General features: G+C 36.6%; 2 protein-coding genes across 2 annotated transcripts in view; one reads left to right on the forward strand and one right to left on the reverse strand.

Annotated features, from left to right (window-relative positions):
- Positions 1 to 17,064, forward strand: part of LOC140227456 (DNA repair and recombination protein RAD54B-like) — a 294,723-nt gene that overhangs the window by 21,245 nt on the left and 256,414 nt on the right. Inside the window, exon 5 of the mRNA XM_072307860.1 lies at positions 2,073 to 2,160. Within this exon, the coding sequence (XP_072163961.1) occupies positions 2,073 to 2,160 (88 nt within the window). The remainder of the gene's footprint in view (positions 1 to 2,072; positions 2,161 to 17,064) is intronic.
- LOC140226999 (melatonin receptor type 1A-like) lies at positions 3,966 to 5,094 on the reverse strand. Its single transcript, XM_072307432.1, has one exon. The coding sequence runs from the start codon at positions 5,092 to 5,094 to the stop codon at positions 4,003 to 4,005; it is 1,092 nt and encodes a 363-aa protein (XP_072163533.1). The 3' UTR covers positions 3,966 to 4,002.

Consider the following 17,064-nt stretch of genomic DNA (forward strand, 5'->3'; position numbering starts at 1 on the left):
GTTTCGTGGCAAGATTTTCCCCCTCTGTGAAATTGGATTTACCATGCTAAGAATGAGCAATTTTTCAATTTTTACAGGATTTTGTTTTCAAAGTTATGTTTTACTATGCATTTTTTTTTTTCTGTTTGATCTACAGATATTGGCAGCCATCAATTTCTCTTATTTAGCTGTACCTAAACTTGTAGATCTTAAACTAGCTGCACACTGGTAGTCCTCCCGAAATAAGTAAAAATAAAAATGTAGTGTAACGCCTCTATTAAAAGTAGAAGATTTGTTAGGTATTTGGGTAAGAGGGATTCATAGAAGAAGAAAGAGAAATAGAAAGAAGAGAAAGAGAGAGAGGGGGTGAGAGAGAGAGAGGAAAAAAAAGAAGAGGGAATTTAAGAACAGCATGTTACAATTTTGGTATGGTTTATTTTGGACACTGAGCCAACTCTCATTCTGTTTCTCATGCATACTGCCCAGGATTGGAGGGGTGAGGGATGAAAAATTCTAATGACTGCATGCAGTGATGATTTCTTTTGTTTTTAATGATAAATGAAGTGATAGCATATGACACTATCGATAAAAATTAATGTTCATTGCGAGCACCATGTTATCAATAGAATTATCAGTCAAAATCAAAACATGCTTGAGTTGTTATGGTGCACATGTATATTTAGCAAGAGAATGACATTTAATTGGCCCGAGACTGTTGAGAGTTAAAAATGTGATCAGAAAAACAGGACAGGAATAGAACAAAAACTAAGTTTGACATATTGTAATCTCACTGGTAAATCGGAAAACAGGATGTGTTGATCTTTGTAAGGTAAACCTTGGGTATACAGGTGATATGACTGTGGTCTTTAGGTTGAGAATGTGCATTATGATGAAATGAAATTGTCCATTGTAGGTGTATGAAATGTTTTCTTATGCCATCATTATATTTTTGTGTAGATGGGAGGGGTTGTCACAAAAGGCTACTTTCACACTGATTCGTACTCATTTCTCACATCAGTTTGATGACATGGGTGTGGTTGTAGATATTACAAGTGATAGAACAATACCAGACTTGTACTGGTTGATATGCTTTCAATGAGGGTAGGGGGGTGACTACGCCACTGACTTGATGTGAATGCCACCATAATGATTTAATGATTACAAAGGAAATGTTAAAAGTTAAGGAGTAAATTTCCATTGTTTCAAGATGAAGACATTCATTCACCATTCCATTTATTCCTCAGAAAATGCATTTTTGACAGGATAATCAGAACCATCAAAATTGAGGTGAAGTGAACCTTTTAATGAGGCAGATGACCTTCCTTCATTTTGTGGATTTTGTATCCGCAAAAAGTCAAAATACAAATTTGTATTAAAAATGAGACATATTCGTTCATCATCTATTCACATACTGCAACTGGCTTTACCAAAAGCTGAGAAATGTATACTGGATAATGTACTGATGTAATAATTTATATTTAAGTAAAACTTGAAATACATTTTTGACACAATTGTCTTACATTGCGTATATATACATTGGTAGTTCATGCTTCATCCGGTGTAGATGACAATGACATAATGATAATAATAATTCACATTCTTACCACACTTAATACAAAGTTTCTGTGCAATGAAATTTGCAAAAGACCAGCAGTCTATCAACTTATTGAACCAGAAGAAAATTATTTCCTTTAATGGCACATCTTCTCAAGGCTGAAGATGTACTAAATATATTCAGTTCAGCTCAGTTCAGTTCAGTATATCACAGCATTTGCATAAGTAAAGCTGTTCTTCTGCAAATACATGAACAACGTAGAAAGAACAAAAATACATACAACCTGCACACAGTAATAAAGCAAGTGACATAACTAAAGTCACACACACACAAAAAAGAAAGTACTACCAAAAGGAAAAACAAAACGGATACAAGGCTAACACTGAGCAAGATCAAAATAGGACAAACCATGAGGAGCATTATACAAAATAATCAAAAAGAAATTATTGCTACACCCTTGATTTGTTTACAATTATTGATTTTTTTTTTTTACCTTTGTGTTTATAATTTTCTCCTTGTTTTTTTCTTTGTGCTTTAGAATTGGAAAAGGAAGTGGATACAGACCCTCTGAATTGGAAAGCATGGTGGAAGGGCACACTCTGTGTATTGGAGGAAAAGAAATAGAGGTAAGAAAATGTTCACCTTTTAACAACTTCCATCGTGCTTCTAAGATATCATTTCTTCTACCTTTTGAGCACACAATACATCATTTCCAACTTTTGTGAATTCGCAATGTAGGCTTATACATTTTGTTGGAAGATACACTTAATTGTTCATGTATAGATGCATTTTGAAGAGTAAGACCACTTCTGTCAATGACTTAACACTAATGTTATGATTTAGAGCTGCAACGGCCTTTGTCTTTGAATATTCAACATAAGTGAACTGTACAAATTCTAGATGGTACAAACAAATGAGTGACACATTTTGAAAAAATATGAGTACATGACATATGATACGACATTAATTGTACAACAATCTTACAGTATGTACCACTCCTGCTGGCTATTTGTATATACAGCTAAACTTCACTTATATGACCTTAGATATATGTGATATATGCTGTCTTTGGTTGATTCATAGAGGAAAGTAGAAAGAGGATCAGAGTATTAAGGAATCCAGCGTTCTTAGTAGATATGCAAGGAGGCTGTACATGTGCATCATAAGTGATACAGTGGGTAGTTGCATTATTTAAAGAAAATAGTTTCCCCTGCTGAGTTACTCTACAAGTGATGGTTGTAGAAACGCCATTGGTCTGTAGTACAGAGGAGGCTTTGAAGAACAACACCGACAACTGTACAAAGCAGAAAAGAATCAAATTGGCAAAAACTGGTTTCATGTTATGTTTAACACTCATTTCATTTCTTTCTTTTTTTTTTGGGGGGGGGGGATTTTGTCAGCAACCATAAATCACTTGTGTGACTTACTCCATCGAGGAAATTGTGGGTCACCAATAGAAAGAAAAGAAGAGACATAAGCAATGAAATCACAAAACATATTATTTAAACACAGGAATTTGCAACAGAATATCAACTGAATACTGTAATGAATCTAAAGTAGATATGTAATTAGGTGCTACTAATATGGAACGAACAAACAAACAAGCAAACAGACAGAATGACATACAGCCCCAACTATTTCCTGGTTTAGAAACAAAACCTAAGCATCCACATTTGATGTATATTTTTGGTCATCGTTAACTTAAAATTTTAAAGTAATGTGGTATATAAAATCTTTTCTTTTCTGCCATAGCTATGTTTCTTCATTTTCTTTCTCTCTCAAATACCACCTTTCATTTACATTGTGCAGTGCAGTGGAGTACATGTACATTGTACATCTGTTCTTTTCCAGTCAAATATGCTACTATAATGTATGAATTGGAAAATACAAATCTTGACAGTTACTGTATGAGCTGAAATTTTCGCGGTGGTTTTATTTTCGCGAATTTCGTGAATCGCCTTTGAATCGCGAAAATAACAACGCGCAAATAACTAAGTTCAATTAGACCCTCGCAACCGCGAAATTAACAACACGCGAAAATGTCCTCGAAGGACCAATTCGCGAAAATATCTGTACGCAAAAATTTTGGCTCGTACAGTAAAACATAATAAATGTAACTAGTTCTGTTCTTCTTGTTGTTTGATACCTTTATCTCTATATAGAAATAGATTTTTGTTACATGTTCTTGCTCTTCAGCATTGAGTCTTTTGTTTGCCATTATAATCATAATGATATTCAATATGTGATGTGAAATGACTGAGAGCATGTATACACCTTGAGCACCGTACAGAGTCGATATGGCATGATTTAAGTCATTTATATTACTATTATTTTACTGAAAAAAAAAAGACTGAGTGCAGAATCACAATTATACACGTTGGAAAAAAATTTAGGGAATCTTATAGAAAATGGGAAGTAGTTTGGTGTGTAACCAATCATCATCTATGAAGGATTTTCTAGTTCATCTGCTAGAAAGGTGTATTTTTCTTTATGGAGCTGAAATTATGTGATGGCCAAGCATCGCTGGTCAGATTCACCGGTTTGTCTGAAGGTATTGCACTGGTGGAGTTGTCAGTACTCTTTTGCAGCAGCAACTGAAGGAACTTGGATGGTTGAGGAATTTCTGCAAAACGGCAAGTGATGATGCATTTGAAGACTGCCCGAAAATGGGGATGCTTCAGTCCATAAATGACCACATTGGCACAGCTGTTCACCACCAGGATAAGGGCAAGATACAGTGAGGCATGCCGCGCTGACGCATTTGATTGACTGATGGCCAAAAGACACAGACTGTAAGGCACGACGCACACCATGTAGACGCACACAACGTAGAAGAGATTCATGGTTATCTTGACATTTACCTGGACTTTTTTGTCAATGCGATTCTGTGGGAGATGTTTGAAGTGCTGGTGCAGAGCTTTGGAGTGGTTTCTGAGGTGCAGGTAGATCAGAGAGTAGCAGATCAGCACAATAGAGTATGCAGCTACCCCAACTGCAGCAGCGATGCTCTGGTAGAATTTGGCCAGTGGATGAGAGAAATCCCAGGCACAGAGATGTGTGAATTCGTCGTAGCCCAATTTTCCGAATCCAACTGCCTGTGGTAATATCAGGACACTGATGGGTAGAACCCAGGAGAAGAAGACCATTCCGAACATGTTCCTCCCGCGGTAGACCCACATGTAGAACCGCCGAGACTTTGTTATGAGGCAGTGCCTGTTCACAGCAATCATCGCCAGTGTCAGGACACTGCTCGTCACTGAAACCACTATGACGGATCCAGCAAATTCACACACTCTCTCGGGCAGTGGCCAGCCATCTTTTGCCAGAAGACCTACCACTTGAAGGGGTTGCATAGTGGACACCAGCAGGTCTGCGACACCAAGACTCAAGACGAAGACGTTGGTGGGTGTTTGTAGCTTGTACGACAGACAGATGGCTAATATGACAAGCAAGTTCCCAAAGGTCCCAAATGTTCCCACAAGAATGTACAGGAAGGCCACAACAGTTCGTTCTGTGTAGGGAACCAAATCTGAGTGGCTGTCGTTGCTGAAGTTGTTCATATTGGTAAGATTCATATCTGGAAGACAAAAACAAAAAGGAAAACCAGGTGACTTTCTTCAATTAGTACAGACTACAGTTACACACATACATTACAGGTTCCTGAACTGATTTTTGAAAACTATCCTGTCATTAAACTAAGCCTCCAGCTTTGTGAAGGAGTGGATGATGTTTTTCAGCAGTCTGTGAGATAGAGAGGAGAAGAATGATTGAACATTTGTCAAGATTATGCCAGACTGTTGTATTTCTCAAACAAAAACTTGTCAGTCTGACATCAAAAAGATTGATACATCTTGGAAATTTCGTTAAAATATAATTCATCCAAGGAGTTTCTTATGCTTCAATAAACATTTCAATTATTTTCTCTTTTTTTTTCTACACAACCCTTGTACTCCAGTGACTATGTCAGATCAAACGGAAGAATAAAGTTATGAATTACACCTTGTGAACTTACCGTTAGAACTCATAATGGCAGATGATAGAGGTGTTAGGTGGTAAATATCACATTCAAAAACTAGATTAACTGTGTATCATCCCTGGCTCCAACTGCTAAAGCATGAAGAACAAACCACAGCACCAATACTGCATGGTCTTCCCTCATGGCTATCAACAGTACTTGAGACTGAATGCCAGTGTAGTGATTAAAATTGCCTCTCTCCTCATGCCACGCAATGTGATGACTGGACTGTTGGTGTTTCAGGAGGGAGCAAGCTCAGGCGCCTGCGAGGATGCGGTGCTGACAAAACAGTGAAAGAAGTGGGTATGCGCAGACCAAATTTCAGTAGGAGGAGTCAGCATGCTAGTGGTTTCACAGTGCTTTGGATGGTACCAGCAGGTCTGATGCCATTTATTAATCATGTTCATATCGGGTTTTGTTATTGTGGGGCATGTGTGATCTTACTGCCTTGATTGGAGTGTTCTCAATCGGCATGATGTCAGCTCTTTAAAAAATCATGTCTCAGAGTGGAATGAAACTATGTGATATGAACTCAACTTAGTACTTGATGTGCGCATGCCTAGTCAGCACTGAACATAGACATTGACTCTAGATACTTTTTTTGGCCTTTAATGATGAAAAAATTATGATATGGTGTCATCTAGAAGATGCACTTCTTCTAGCTTTCAATTAAGATCCTTGTAACCTTGCAGTTGTTGCTTCAGTCCTTCAGTGGGTTGAATTTAATCATGATACCAACAAGAAAACTGTGATAGTGTGTATTTACATAATTCTGTATCAAATTCAGAGTCCAATTCAACATTCAGGAATTTAAAGTGTGAATGTGCTGTCCCAGGGACTGGGTCAATAAGCAGGTCGTGGAAGAGCATCTGTTCATATTCCTGGTTGGACACGAGCATTACTTCCACATGCGTTGACACACGTGTGCTGCTTGGGTTTGCCTTTGATCAAGCCAGGTGCCACAACATCTGTACCAGCAAATTACTGATAACTAGAGCTTATCAGCATTAGAGCATTATTGCAGTTGTTGGGTAACTGTAATTGGGAAGCTCTTCAAGCTTTTACTCTGCAGTGGGTTTTAGTGAATTGACCCTGATCTGCACATAACATTGTGTAGAAATTTAGTGATTGCAGCTAGATGTTGATTAATCTATTAAATTTAAACATCCATCAACCTATGAGGTAAAAAATCATTTGAGTTTGGATGGTTTAATTTGGAAAGTAGCAGCTGCATCATTGGCAAATGTTGCAAGAAATCTCTATAGTGGGAACAATGATTCATGTAGAGTTTTAAGAAAAAAGGTTCTTGTAGCTAAAATGATCACTCTTCTACATCAGGGCAGTCATCAAAGCAGTCATTTTCTTGAGGAGGAAAGATACATGTACAGTGTAGCTCTCACGAGTTGAAAATAGCTTTAACCCTAACCACGGCCCCCCTTTCAGATCTCGGTCTTGGATAGCGTGATCCTGGCGAAAATTTGCTCTAAGGTAGAGGCCAATGTGATCTACAAGACTGTATATTTTGATTTGTCAAATTTTAATTTATGTATTTTTATATTAATTAATTAATCTATGCTAATTTATGCAAAAATACTTTTTTGCCTATAAATAAAAATATAAAGCTCCAAGACTTTTAATTTTTGGTGAACATATTCTTTTCAATTTTTCAATATCCTCAACAATAGTATTGAAGTAAAAATTTGGCTTCATAATTATTTCTTATGTATTTTATTGTTTATTGAATTTCTTATATATTTTCTTGTTTTTTACTTTTTTTTTTCAAAATTTGTCACAGAAAATTTTTTAAAGCATAATCATGCTAAAATAAATCATTGTCAGCCATTGAAAGTAAAAATATTTATTTTTATATGAATTAATTGCAAAAACACAATGTACATTGGATTTGTGCACAAAATCATGTTTTTGAGGAATTTTTGGGTCAGCGAATTTTTTTCAAAGGGGCTTGGCTTCATAACAGTATGCCCGGGAGTGACAAATTTGGTCTCAAAAGTTGCGCGATACTTGCGCGAAAAAAGTCATAAAATGTCGCAGTGAGAGCATCACGCGTTGCGGCCAAAATGCCCCCCCCCCCCTCGGTGGGAATACTGTAGGGTTAACAAATTAACCCTTCATATCCCCCAGGTACTTGTCTTTAATTTGCATGACTGTACTGAAATTCAGCTCTAGGTAATTCTCCAAACTTTTCCCTTATTATAACAAATCAACAATCAAACCCACTCAAGTAACCAACCCCCCCTCCCAAAAAAAAAAAAAAAAAAAAAAAATGACATCTATATTCAAACACCAAGTTCAGAGAATAGAAATTGAGAGGAATATGATTGCAGTTTACCTTGATCTAGTTGGCAAGTAGAGCCCATGAGTGGAAATGAACCCCCCCCCCCAAAAAAAAAAAAAAAGAAGAAAAAAAAATACACACGGATTGAGTTAATGTGCACAGCATTATCAGTAGAATGCACAAACAAAGTTTGAGGATAATCAGACCATCGGTTGAAAATTTATGAATTTTTCAATTTTACATGCCACCATTGTTAGATGAGAAGACTACAACACTTTATTCTCTCCCCCACTTTCCTTCTTCAACAGTCTTCAACAGGAGTACTTTTCAGTACTCAGCTTTTCAGTCAAATTGATTACAACTCTTTCTCTCCTGCCGGTTTTTCCAACAGCAGTACTTCCTAGGATCCACTTAATCCCCCTTCTCAGTTTTTTATTCATACTTTTTTCATATATACTTTAGTCTAATTTCTCTAAGACTTACCTCTTTCAATCCCATTTATAAGGTCCTACTTTTTAGTTTTGTTTCTGTGTTTCTTTTATAGTCAGCATTGCTCACTGACTTTGTTTATCTCCAAATACATTCACTTTTCTCTCTTATCTCCATGGTTTTCAAACCTTCAATTTCCCATTCTCCTCCTTCCCTTCTGTTTCATCTTTCTCCTCCCAACAATTTCCAAACCCTTTACCTAATTTTTCACTCTAATCTTCCTAACATTACGCTCCCTGTCTCCTATTCTCCATTTCCTCCAAGTACTGCAACATCAACTTTCAACTCACCGCTGCCCCTCGACTGTCACTATTTGCCTTCCTTGCACTCACCAGGGAGGTCTCTTCCCACTTCCCTGCATGCACTCTCCCTATGTCGCTTCACTCCACTGTCCTCTTTTTGGGCTTTTCTTCCACTAAACAATGGTCCCTGAAAAGACTGCACACACATGGTGTTAACTCAAACCTCTCTTCCTCAACAATAACAAAGATGTTGATAGGCTCATTAAAAGTTACTCATATTTACAGAGGTAAAATAGCCTCGTCAGTATAAACACTTCACATACAATTGATAAGAAAATCATGTGAAGTACTTTGTGCCTACGGGTGACTTATCTTAAATGCACTTGGTCTTTTTGTTTTTCTCTGTCGATGAAAGTGTCAGATGGCCAATCACATCAATAAGCAAGCTATCAAAGATGCCCAACCACTAAATCATTTAGGGATAGTTCTTAGAAAGGACCCTGGATGTTAATAACATTATATTTAGTCTCTTAAGGATTAGGTCAAAATGTAGGTGGGTGTGAACTGCAGAAGAGGAAAGGCATATGAAATATCAATGATGATGCGGAGCTGTAATAGGCTATTGATGAACAGAAGTGATCCCTAGGACATCAAGTGTTAGAAGAGAGAGGTCACATTTTATTTGCTGACTCAACTTATAGAACAGATCATTGAGGGAAGGGAAATCATTTGACAAGATCATGAACATGTCGCTGCAGAAACTAAAACAGAAACGCCAGTAGACAATGTTAAACTTAGTTACGCTTTTAGATTAAATAATCCATACATTATCCTGAATGGGGAAGTTTCTACTCTCCATTATGCAAATTAGAAAAGTGGTTAGCCATTAATTTCAAAATGATCATGGTAAGATGAATTTTGTGCTAATGGTAGGGGAGAATTTTTCATTTAATATCCTGTCTGTCTATAAAGCTAGTATCTTTTGATAGGGGTTATCTGAACACACAGATCACATATCATTTCTATTTGATCATTTGTGTAAAAAAGTCTCTTATTTTTCCCTTTTTCCGGCAGTATTCCCAAACTTTCATGTAGATACTGAGGAATCAGTTTGGTATTGCTGAATTTATGTTACAACTCCCCTGCCTTCTTAGTTGACAGTGAGGAATTCAGATCATTGTAAAAATTCTTTTTAGCTGAAACTTTCTTGACTTCTAAAGCTATCTCCTACCTTTTAAGTCTTTAATTCCACATTTGCACGCCTACTCAGTTGATGGCGTGCCATAAGTTCGCATATTCTGCTCATACATTCACACCTGCCCAATCTGATTGACAAATCGCCAAATGCTGCAGTACAATGAAAGCGTTTCTCGCGATTCCATTCCTGTCACATGTGGCTTGCCTTTTATGTGGTGATTGACCATCGGGCAGTGTTCCCTACTAGATTCTAAGTTCAAAAAAAAAAAAATGATAATAATAATTCAAGTTTCTGTCACTGTTTTGTGTGCAAAAGTCATGCCTTTACAATAATGTACCTCCTGGTCATTTGAAAGGAAAACAATCAAACTTGTCTTACATCAAAAGCAAAGCTTGGCATTTTCTTGACAACTTTGCTTATTAAATAACATGTCCAAGGTAACAAAAATCTATAGAGAAGTTACATGGATTTGAAAAACAGAATGTTTTCCAAAAGCAGGTCTGTTTTGCTGTCTCAGAAAAATGTGGCACACAGGGGGTTTACATGATGGCACATTAAGAGTTAAAAGATTGCATCCTTCAATTTTCCAGTATGAAATTAAATGTACCGTAGGTTCATAAAGTTTAAATGATGTCACATAATATTTAGTGTGGTAGTACTGTATAAATCATGGTAGTATGGTTGCATAACATTCATCAATGTGATATTTCATCAAAGGTTTTCATGTCTGCCCATAGATGAGTGCATTTTATGGTCATTCACTTCACTCCTGGCAGTTAACCATTAAAGTAACAAGTGTGTATGGTCACATCCTTTGTCTGCAGTGAGATGATAACCATAATCAGAAAATCGTTTGAAGATATGTAATCAAAAGACTTTCTCTATCATGCAGAGAACTTTGGATCAGTTTCTCATGTCAAAATGCTGCCTGTAGATTGCATGTAGAAAGAAAAAGTGCCTGATTTCGTGTATTTCATCTTGTTTTTCTTACTGTCTTCAATGTATTTTTGAGTGTGTTTCTGCTCATTGCAATAGTGTTCATTTCAAGAAAGTTTTTGTTTGTTGTCGTTGTTTTTTCTGCTGTCATGTTATTATGACGTCTTTAGATTTGGTTCAGTTTCATTCTTGTGTTTGAGTTGGTGCTCAAGTACTTAAGCACCATTAACCGGTATAGTGTTTATGGCCCTCGTGAAGTAGCACAAGGGATAGCAATTAGCTGCCCTTTGGATGCTACCAGTATGTTGAATATGATATGATGTAATGCCATCTTGCAACAACTTGATTTTGTGCTGAACCCTTCCTGGTGTATAGCTGTCAAGACAGTTAAACGATTGTAGTTCAACCCCTAGGCATTTGAGATATTTGAAACCGTGGGCTGAAGTCTTGTACCAGTAACTTATCAATGGTTTCACTTTTCGCTCTATCCTATCATATTATACTTTGAAAACTTGTACACCTTTGATATTGACAAGGAACATTCCAACTTTTTTCACAAATGTAATAGGTCAAGTAAAAAAATGAAGGTAATTTCTCATCTGGATCTTTAGAGAGAAGTGATGCGGGAGATCCAAGACTATTTGATATCTTATTCTGATTTGAAGCTGTTGCACACATGTGCCATTGTAAGTATCTAGCACAAGGTGCTGGCTTATTTTTGCACTGCCTTGAACAAGTATATAATGAATTTCAGTCATGCAAAAACCTTAAACATTCACAACCTATAAATACTTGCATCTGAGTCTCCAATATCAGGTAACAGTTGAACAATTGCTGTTACTTGTAACTCTTTTACTCATTTCAGAATGACTTTTAAATACAATGCTGCATTGTACATTATACATTTCAAACCAATGTCTGCGCTACTGTGTACAGTAGGCATCAATATTATATCCTTTGAAACCAACCCAGGCAGCCGGCTAGGCTCATAATATGCATTCAATGTACATGAGCGTGCGGAGACAACTTGTCCACTATTCATGATGAACTGAGTACGTGCTGATGTTCTCAGCAGAGTGCCCCGTTCAAGCACACAGTTGTGCACTGTTACTGACAGTTGCTAGTTTGTAGATCATTCTTATCTTGTACACTAGCGTATCCATGCTATGTACTCTCAGAAATGTTAATGCAAAGCATGCATGACATCGTAATTGGTACATGTAGGTTAATTTTTTATATTTTATTTATTTATTTTATTTTATTTTGTTTTTTGCTGTCCAAATGTAGTAATATCAAAAGAGTCAATTGGATGAAGGGCAATTTGTCAATCAGCTGCAATCAAAATAACTCGACGCAAGAATGATTAATGTAAAGTTTAATTTACTGATGCACAAACTAACACATACAAACAACACACACACACACTCACATGTGTAACTAGTAAAATGAAGATGTAACTCGGGATTATAAATGTAGCCACTCAAAAGGATGTGGACGGGGATGTGACACACAACTTTTGACATTTTCACTGGTATTTTGAAAAATGGTAAATAGTATAAAAAAATACCAAGCAAATTCATTTAAGCAATGCATAATGGGAAAATTATTGGAGAAGAATTAAGTCATCGCAAAGTATTTTGAAATTCAGGTAGATAAAAAATAATGTGATATCACATAGAAAGGGATTGGGTAATGGTGGAGAACAGGAAGGGGAGGGAAATTCCTAACCAGGGACATGTTCCTGTGAGAGAGACAGGTGTTTCTTTGCATGACTTTAAAATGAAGTCAACTTAATATCCGGTAGTGTCAACAGTTTTATGTTCACATGATATATTTAGCCTAGGTACATTGTTAATGTAAGACCATATGAATCAGGCAGATTATGCAGTTCAAGAATTTAATGATTACAGACTGATCCTTAGGTATTAAAGTCTTTGATGAAAACCCTAATGGTATCAATTTACAGGAAGCTTGATATAAGAAGTTTACCTGCAGATCAAAGTTTTGATTATGAACAGAGTTCAGAGGGAAGCAGCAGTACATTATGGTTTACTGATTTTAGTAGCCGCAGTGAAAACATTATTGTACAAATTCTGTGTGCCCTCATTATCAGTGACTATAATGGCTGTCATCTACTTCACCTATTTCTTTAAAATGCATGTGTATCATATAACGTTAATCAACTTTTACAGTGCACTATGATTCTGTCTTTCCAACTCTTTCTTAAATCCAGGAATTTACTATAAATTCTACCATCCCTCTTTTAGGGTTCTGTTTTGAGTCTACTAAACTCATCACATAAAATGCTCTTCAAAACACAAGAAAGTATAGAAATGTGAGTACCAAGTGTTATTCTTTTCTGTTCCTTGTATCCCCCAAATATCTAGTGTATTGTTAGCCTATATCTAGGGCCAGGCACAATGCAAATTACAATTTGAAAGTGCATGTGATATACACATGCATAATAAATAGCTTTGGTGTGTGGCTAAACACTGACCAAGTCCAGCAGAGGTGAGATGTGCACCAGTCCTGTTGATTATAAGAGTTTTGATTATGGGGTATTTTTATCCCTTATGAACCAATTACCTACAATGTACTCTGTATGTTGCAAATCTTTTGTATTTTAAATTGTTTTCACTGGAAATTGAGACTAGTTCAAAAGGAAGGGAAACAAAAAAGATGCCACAAAATAATATTGGGTCTTAGTTCAGGAGGAAACAAATAAAACAAAACCAGGAATCATCTAGCAATACAGGAGCAGTCTGACTAAATTCAGTTGGCATGAATGTGTGTAATATAAGGCCTTTGTTTGCGGCTGTTTTTCAGGATGTGGACATGCATGTTCTTGTTGTTGTAGCTGCAACTTCCTCCATTGGACTTGTGGCTGTATGAATATCAAAGTGGGATGATATATGTAGGACTTGGCACAAGCCTCTTTCCAAGCAATTCCTGGCACTAGTGACAGCAAAGTTTGGCTTATGATTTACCTTATAGTGTATACATGAAAGCTGGAGCCGCTCTGGTTACTGAGTCAGTGAGAGAAGTGACACCGGTTTGTATTAAACCACACAACAGTGTGAAACCACATCTCATGTGGTAAATGTTTAATGCCAGCCACTAATCAAAGCTCTTAATGTGAAACTACCTGATAACTAGACTGCTCTAATCTTCATCCCACTTATCAAAGGGCACCACTGGTTAGTCTGAAAATAAAGAGTTCAGTAACATTTCATAAGCACAAGAGTAAAAATTTGATCAAAATCAGATAAGAATCGGGAAGTTCGGAAATTTTTAAGCTTTGCCTATATTTCCAAAACAGTTCTCAAACAAGTGATATGAATATGCAAATGAGTGAGCTCATGATTTCATCACCTCACAATTTTTTTGTTGATAAAAAAAAACTGATGAAAATTTAATTTTCTCTTCTATGAGTATAAAACATTGTGTGTGTGTGTGTGTGTGTGTGTGTGTGTGTGTGTGTGTGTGTGGCTGAATAACTTCAAAATAATGAGTCAAAAACAAACTGTGTATATCAGGATTTGAGACTGGAATGTAATTATGTTCAAACAGAAAACTAGAAATTTTAAGATTTTATGTGCAAACTATTTTATGGCAAGTTGTGAGGCGATGACATCAGCTCACTCATAATTTGCATATATATCATATTGACTTCTCAAGAACTGCATTGTGAAAAAAAGCAAGACTTTATAATTTGATAAAGTTGCCATTTCAAGAGGTTGAGGCCTCACAAAATAAGTCGTCAGTCTATGATTCAAAAGTAGATGCGTACAACACGATGTACCCTAAGACACTTCCAATGCCAATATCGGAATAATTTTGAAGAGTAAAAGTAACTTCTGATAAAACTTACCAACAAACTGCTTGTACATGGTTGTAACTCCTTTCCAAGATGAAAATCCTGTGCATTGTGTAGTGGTTACAGTGGTTTATGCCAGGATTGTTGCAACATCGAACATGTGATGCACCAAGAGATAAATAGAGGGAGAAGAGGAGGCTGTTGTTTCCTGTAAGAGTCTCAGCCAGTAACTGGTCCCGTCTGTGATGTTATCCTGTCAGATGTCATGTTACGACATACTCCTATGAGAGCACTCTCACCGTGAGCTGCTTAAAACAGTTCCATGGGCTATCAGTGCTGAAAGTGACTGCTTCTCCAACATAACTTGTCACAGGAAAACATGCTCATGTCGCATACAGTACTTGAAACATTCAGCTTATGCTTGTACACAGTTTGCAGTTCCAGAGTCCTGATTGACCAAAGTAGTTGGAATTATCATGTGGCAAAGAATACAAAGCAGAGGGTGTGGATCAAGTTGCTGTTGTTCTTACTGTTTGAAAACCCAGTAAGGAAAGTGTGGCACTCAGATTGTGAGTGATTACGTATTTTTTACAGTCTGCACACGTAATCAGCTCTGTGATAGGCTCAGGCAGGTTGTCCTTTGTACTCCCTTTGTTTTTATCTTGCCAAGTTACTGTCGGTGCACTGAAGAGGATGAGAACAATTGTCATTAGTGAAGGTTATGCACGTACCGGTTGACAACATGTGATTTGTTCAAGATAGGACTTCTTTTCAACAAGTAGGACTGAATTGTAAAGTGTATAAGGTACTCCAATATAACAAGCACAGAATTATGTGAAATAAGATGGGGGGGGGGGGGTGGAGGAATAGATGCTATGATAGGTATCAAGGGTGTTATGCAGATTTTTTTCTTCTTTTATTTTTTTTTAGTGTATTGATGTTTCAATAGCAGTCTATACACACAGCTTCTATTCCTGTGTCTTTCAGTTGTGACTCTGCATTGTTCTCAGTTTGTGGAGACTTCTACCATTCTTTAAGCTAAGCTAAGAGGAAATGGAAATATCATCCACAAGAAATCACTGATTATCCCCATCATTTTTGAAAGTATTTATAATCATGTACTGTGTACCATGTAAAGTGGCCATATCCCTCACCCTTGCTTGTGAGACTTTGCTAGCAACGAGCTCATCCTGGGGATTATATAATACTTCACAACGCATTTCCTGGTTTTCTTCTGAAACTCCTTTTTTTATTTTGTAGCCATGGGAAGCAGTGTTCACGTAAAACGTTCATGGCCAAGCGCTAATTCTGATCATCCCATAGATTTACACTGAAGAATTACAGTATTGTGAAACTATCCATGATCATGATGCTCACCACAGTATTATAAGCTGTGATATCACTGTAATCTATACAATGAGATTGTTTTAATGAATAAAAAGCAATTGAAAAGCAAAATTGAGACCAACTAATGAAAAGGAAACCTACACCTATCGTATGCTATGTATCATCTCTTGTTTTTTTTTCCTTCTTTTTGTTCTTGCATTTACTTTTCATGTCAAAATATTGACCCGAAAGCTTACATAACTAGAAAAGCACTCAGCAGCTTGCTGCACGCTGCACCTTGATGAAGGCACACTCAGTATATGTGTATGCACACCTCAAATATGCGCAGCTTGTTTGTTGGTCCTATTTGTCAATATAATCCTTTAGAAATAAATCTTGAAAAGTATCCTTGATCCACGCGTTTAACCAGATCACTAGCAAAATTTCACTATCTGTTCCTTGTGTCATTGTCAACTTAAATCCCTTCATAACTTTTTAAGTTATTTTGCAAACAGACAAACAAACAAATGGGTGCACAATTATGTATAACATCCTTGGCAGAGGTAGATATAAAACAAGAAGTTCTAATCTCGATGATAAAGTAATTTGCATAGATATTCTGGACACTGCACAATTTAGGCCAAAAGGTTGATTTACATCATGTCTGTTACCTTAGGTTAGATCATCAGAATGTTTTCCATTTTTCTGCTTTGCGAGGTTGACTTAGCTGAATATTCAACATATGCGCCATTGACTTGCACAGAGTTGACTGTATTTTCTTATTCTTATCTGAGTTGATTCTTTGGAACAGCAGGATGAAAAAAAAAATAAGATAAAAAGAAGAAAAGGCTATACGTGACAACAGTTTGAAGGTAAAAGCTGGTGGTTGCGATGAATGAATTTATTTGCCTCAGCTAAATGCGTACCTTTAAAATTGTAGACACATTTTAGTACATGTAACTTCAGTCATAATTGTATTGAGCATAAACAGGAAATCGAACATTTTATGTGAAGGTCACTTGAAGACACATTAACAACTGATAGCCATAACCTGGGGTCATCATTGACATTCTCACGCCAGGTACCATCAAATTAAATGTCAGAGTAATTATCTTCTGTAAAAAAGAAACACATACACAAAAAAAAACACACACAAAAAAAAAAAAAAATCTAAGGTAACTTTGCAAGGGCTGCAAGACAGATGACACATG

The sequence above is a fragment of the Diadema setosum genome, chromosome 4 (assembly GCF_964275005.1).
Source record: "Diadema setosum chromosome 4, eeDiaSeto1, whole genome shotgun sequence".
NCBI classification, from domain to species: Eukaryota; Metazoa; Echinodermata; class Echinoidea; order Diadematoida; family Diadematidae; genus Diadema; species Diadema setosum.

Bases quoted from the DNA above. Each gene is read 5' to 3' on its own strand.
- LOC140226999 (XM_072307432.1), bottom strand. From the start codon at position 5,094: ATGAACAACTTCAGCAACGACAGCCACTCAGATTTGGTTCCCTACACA.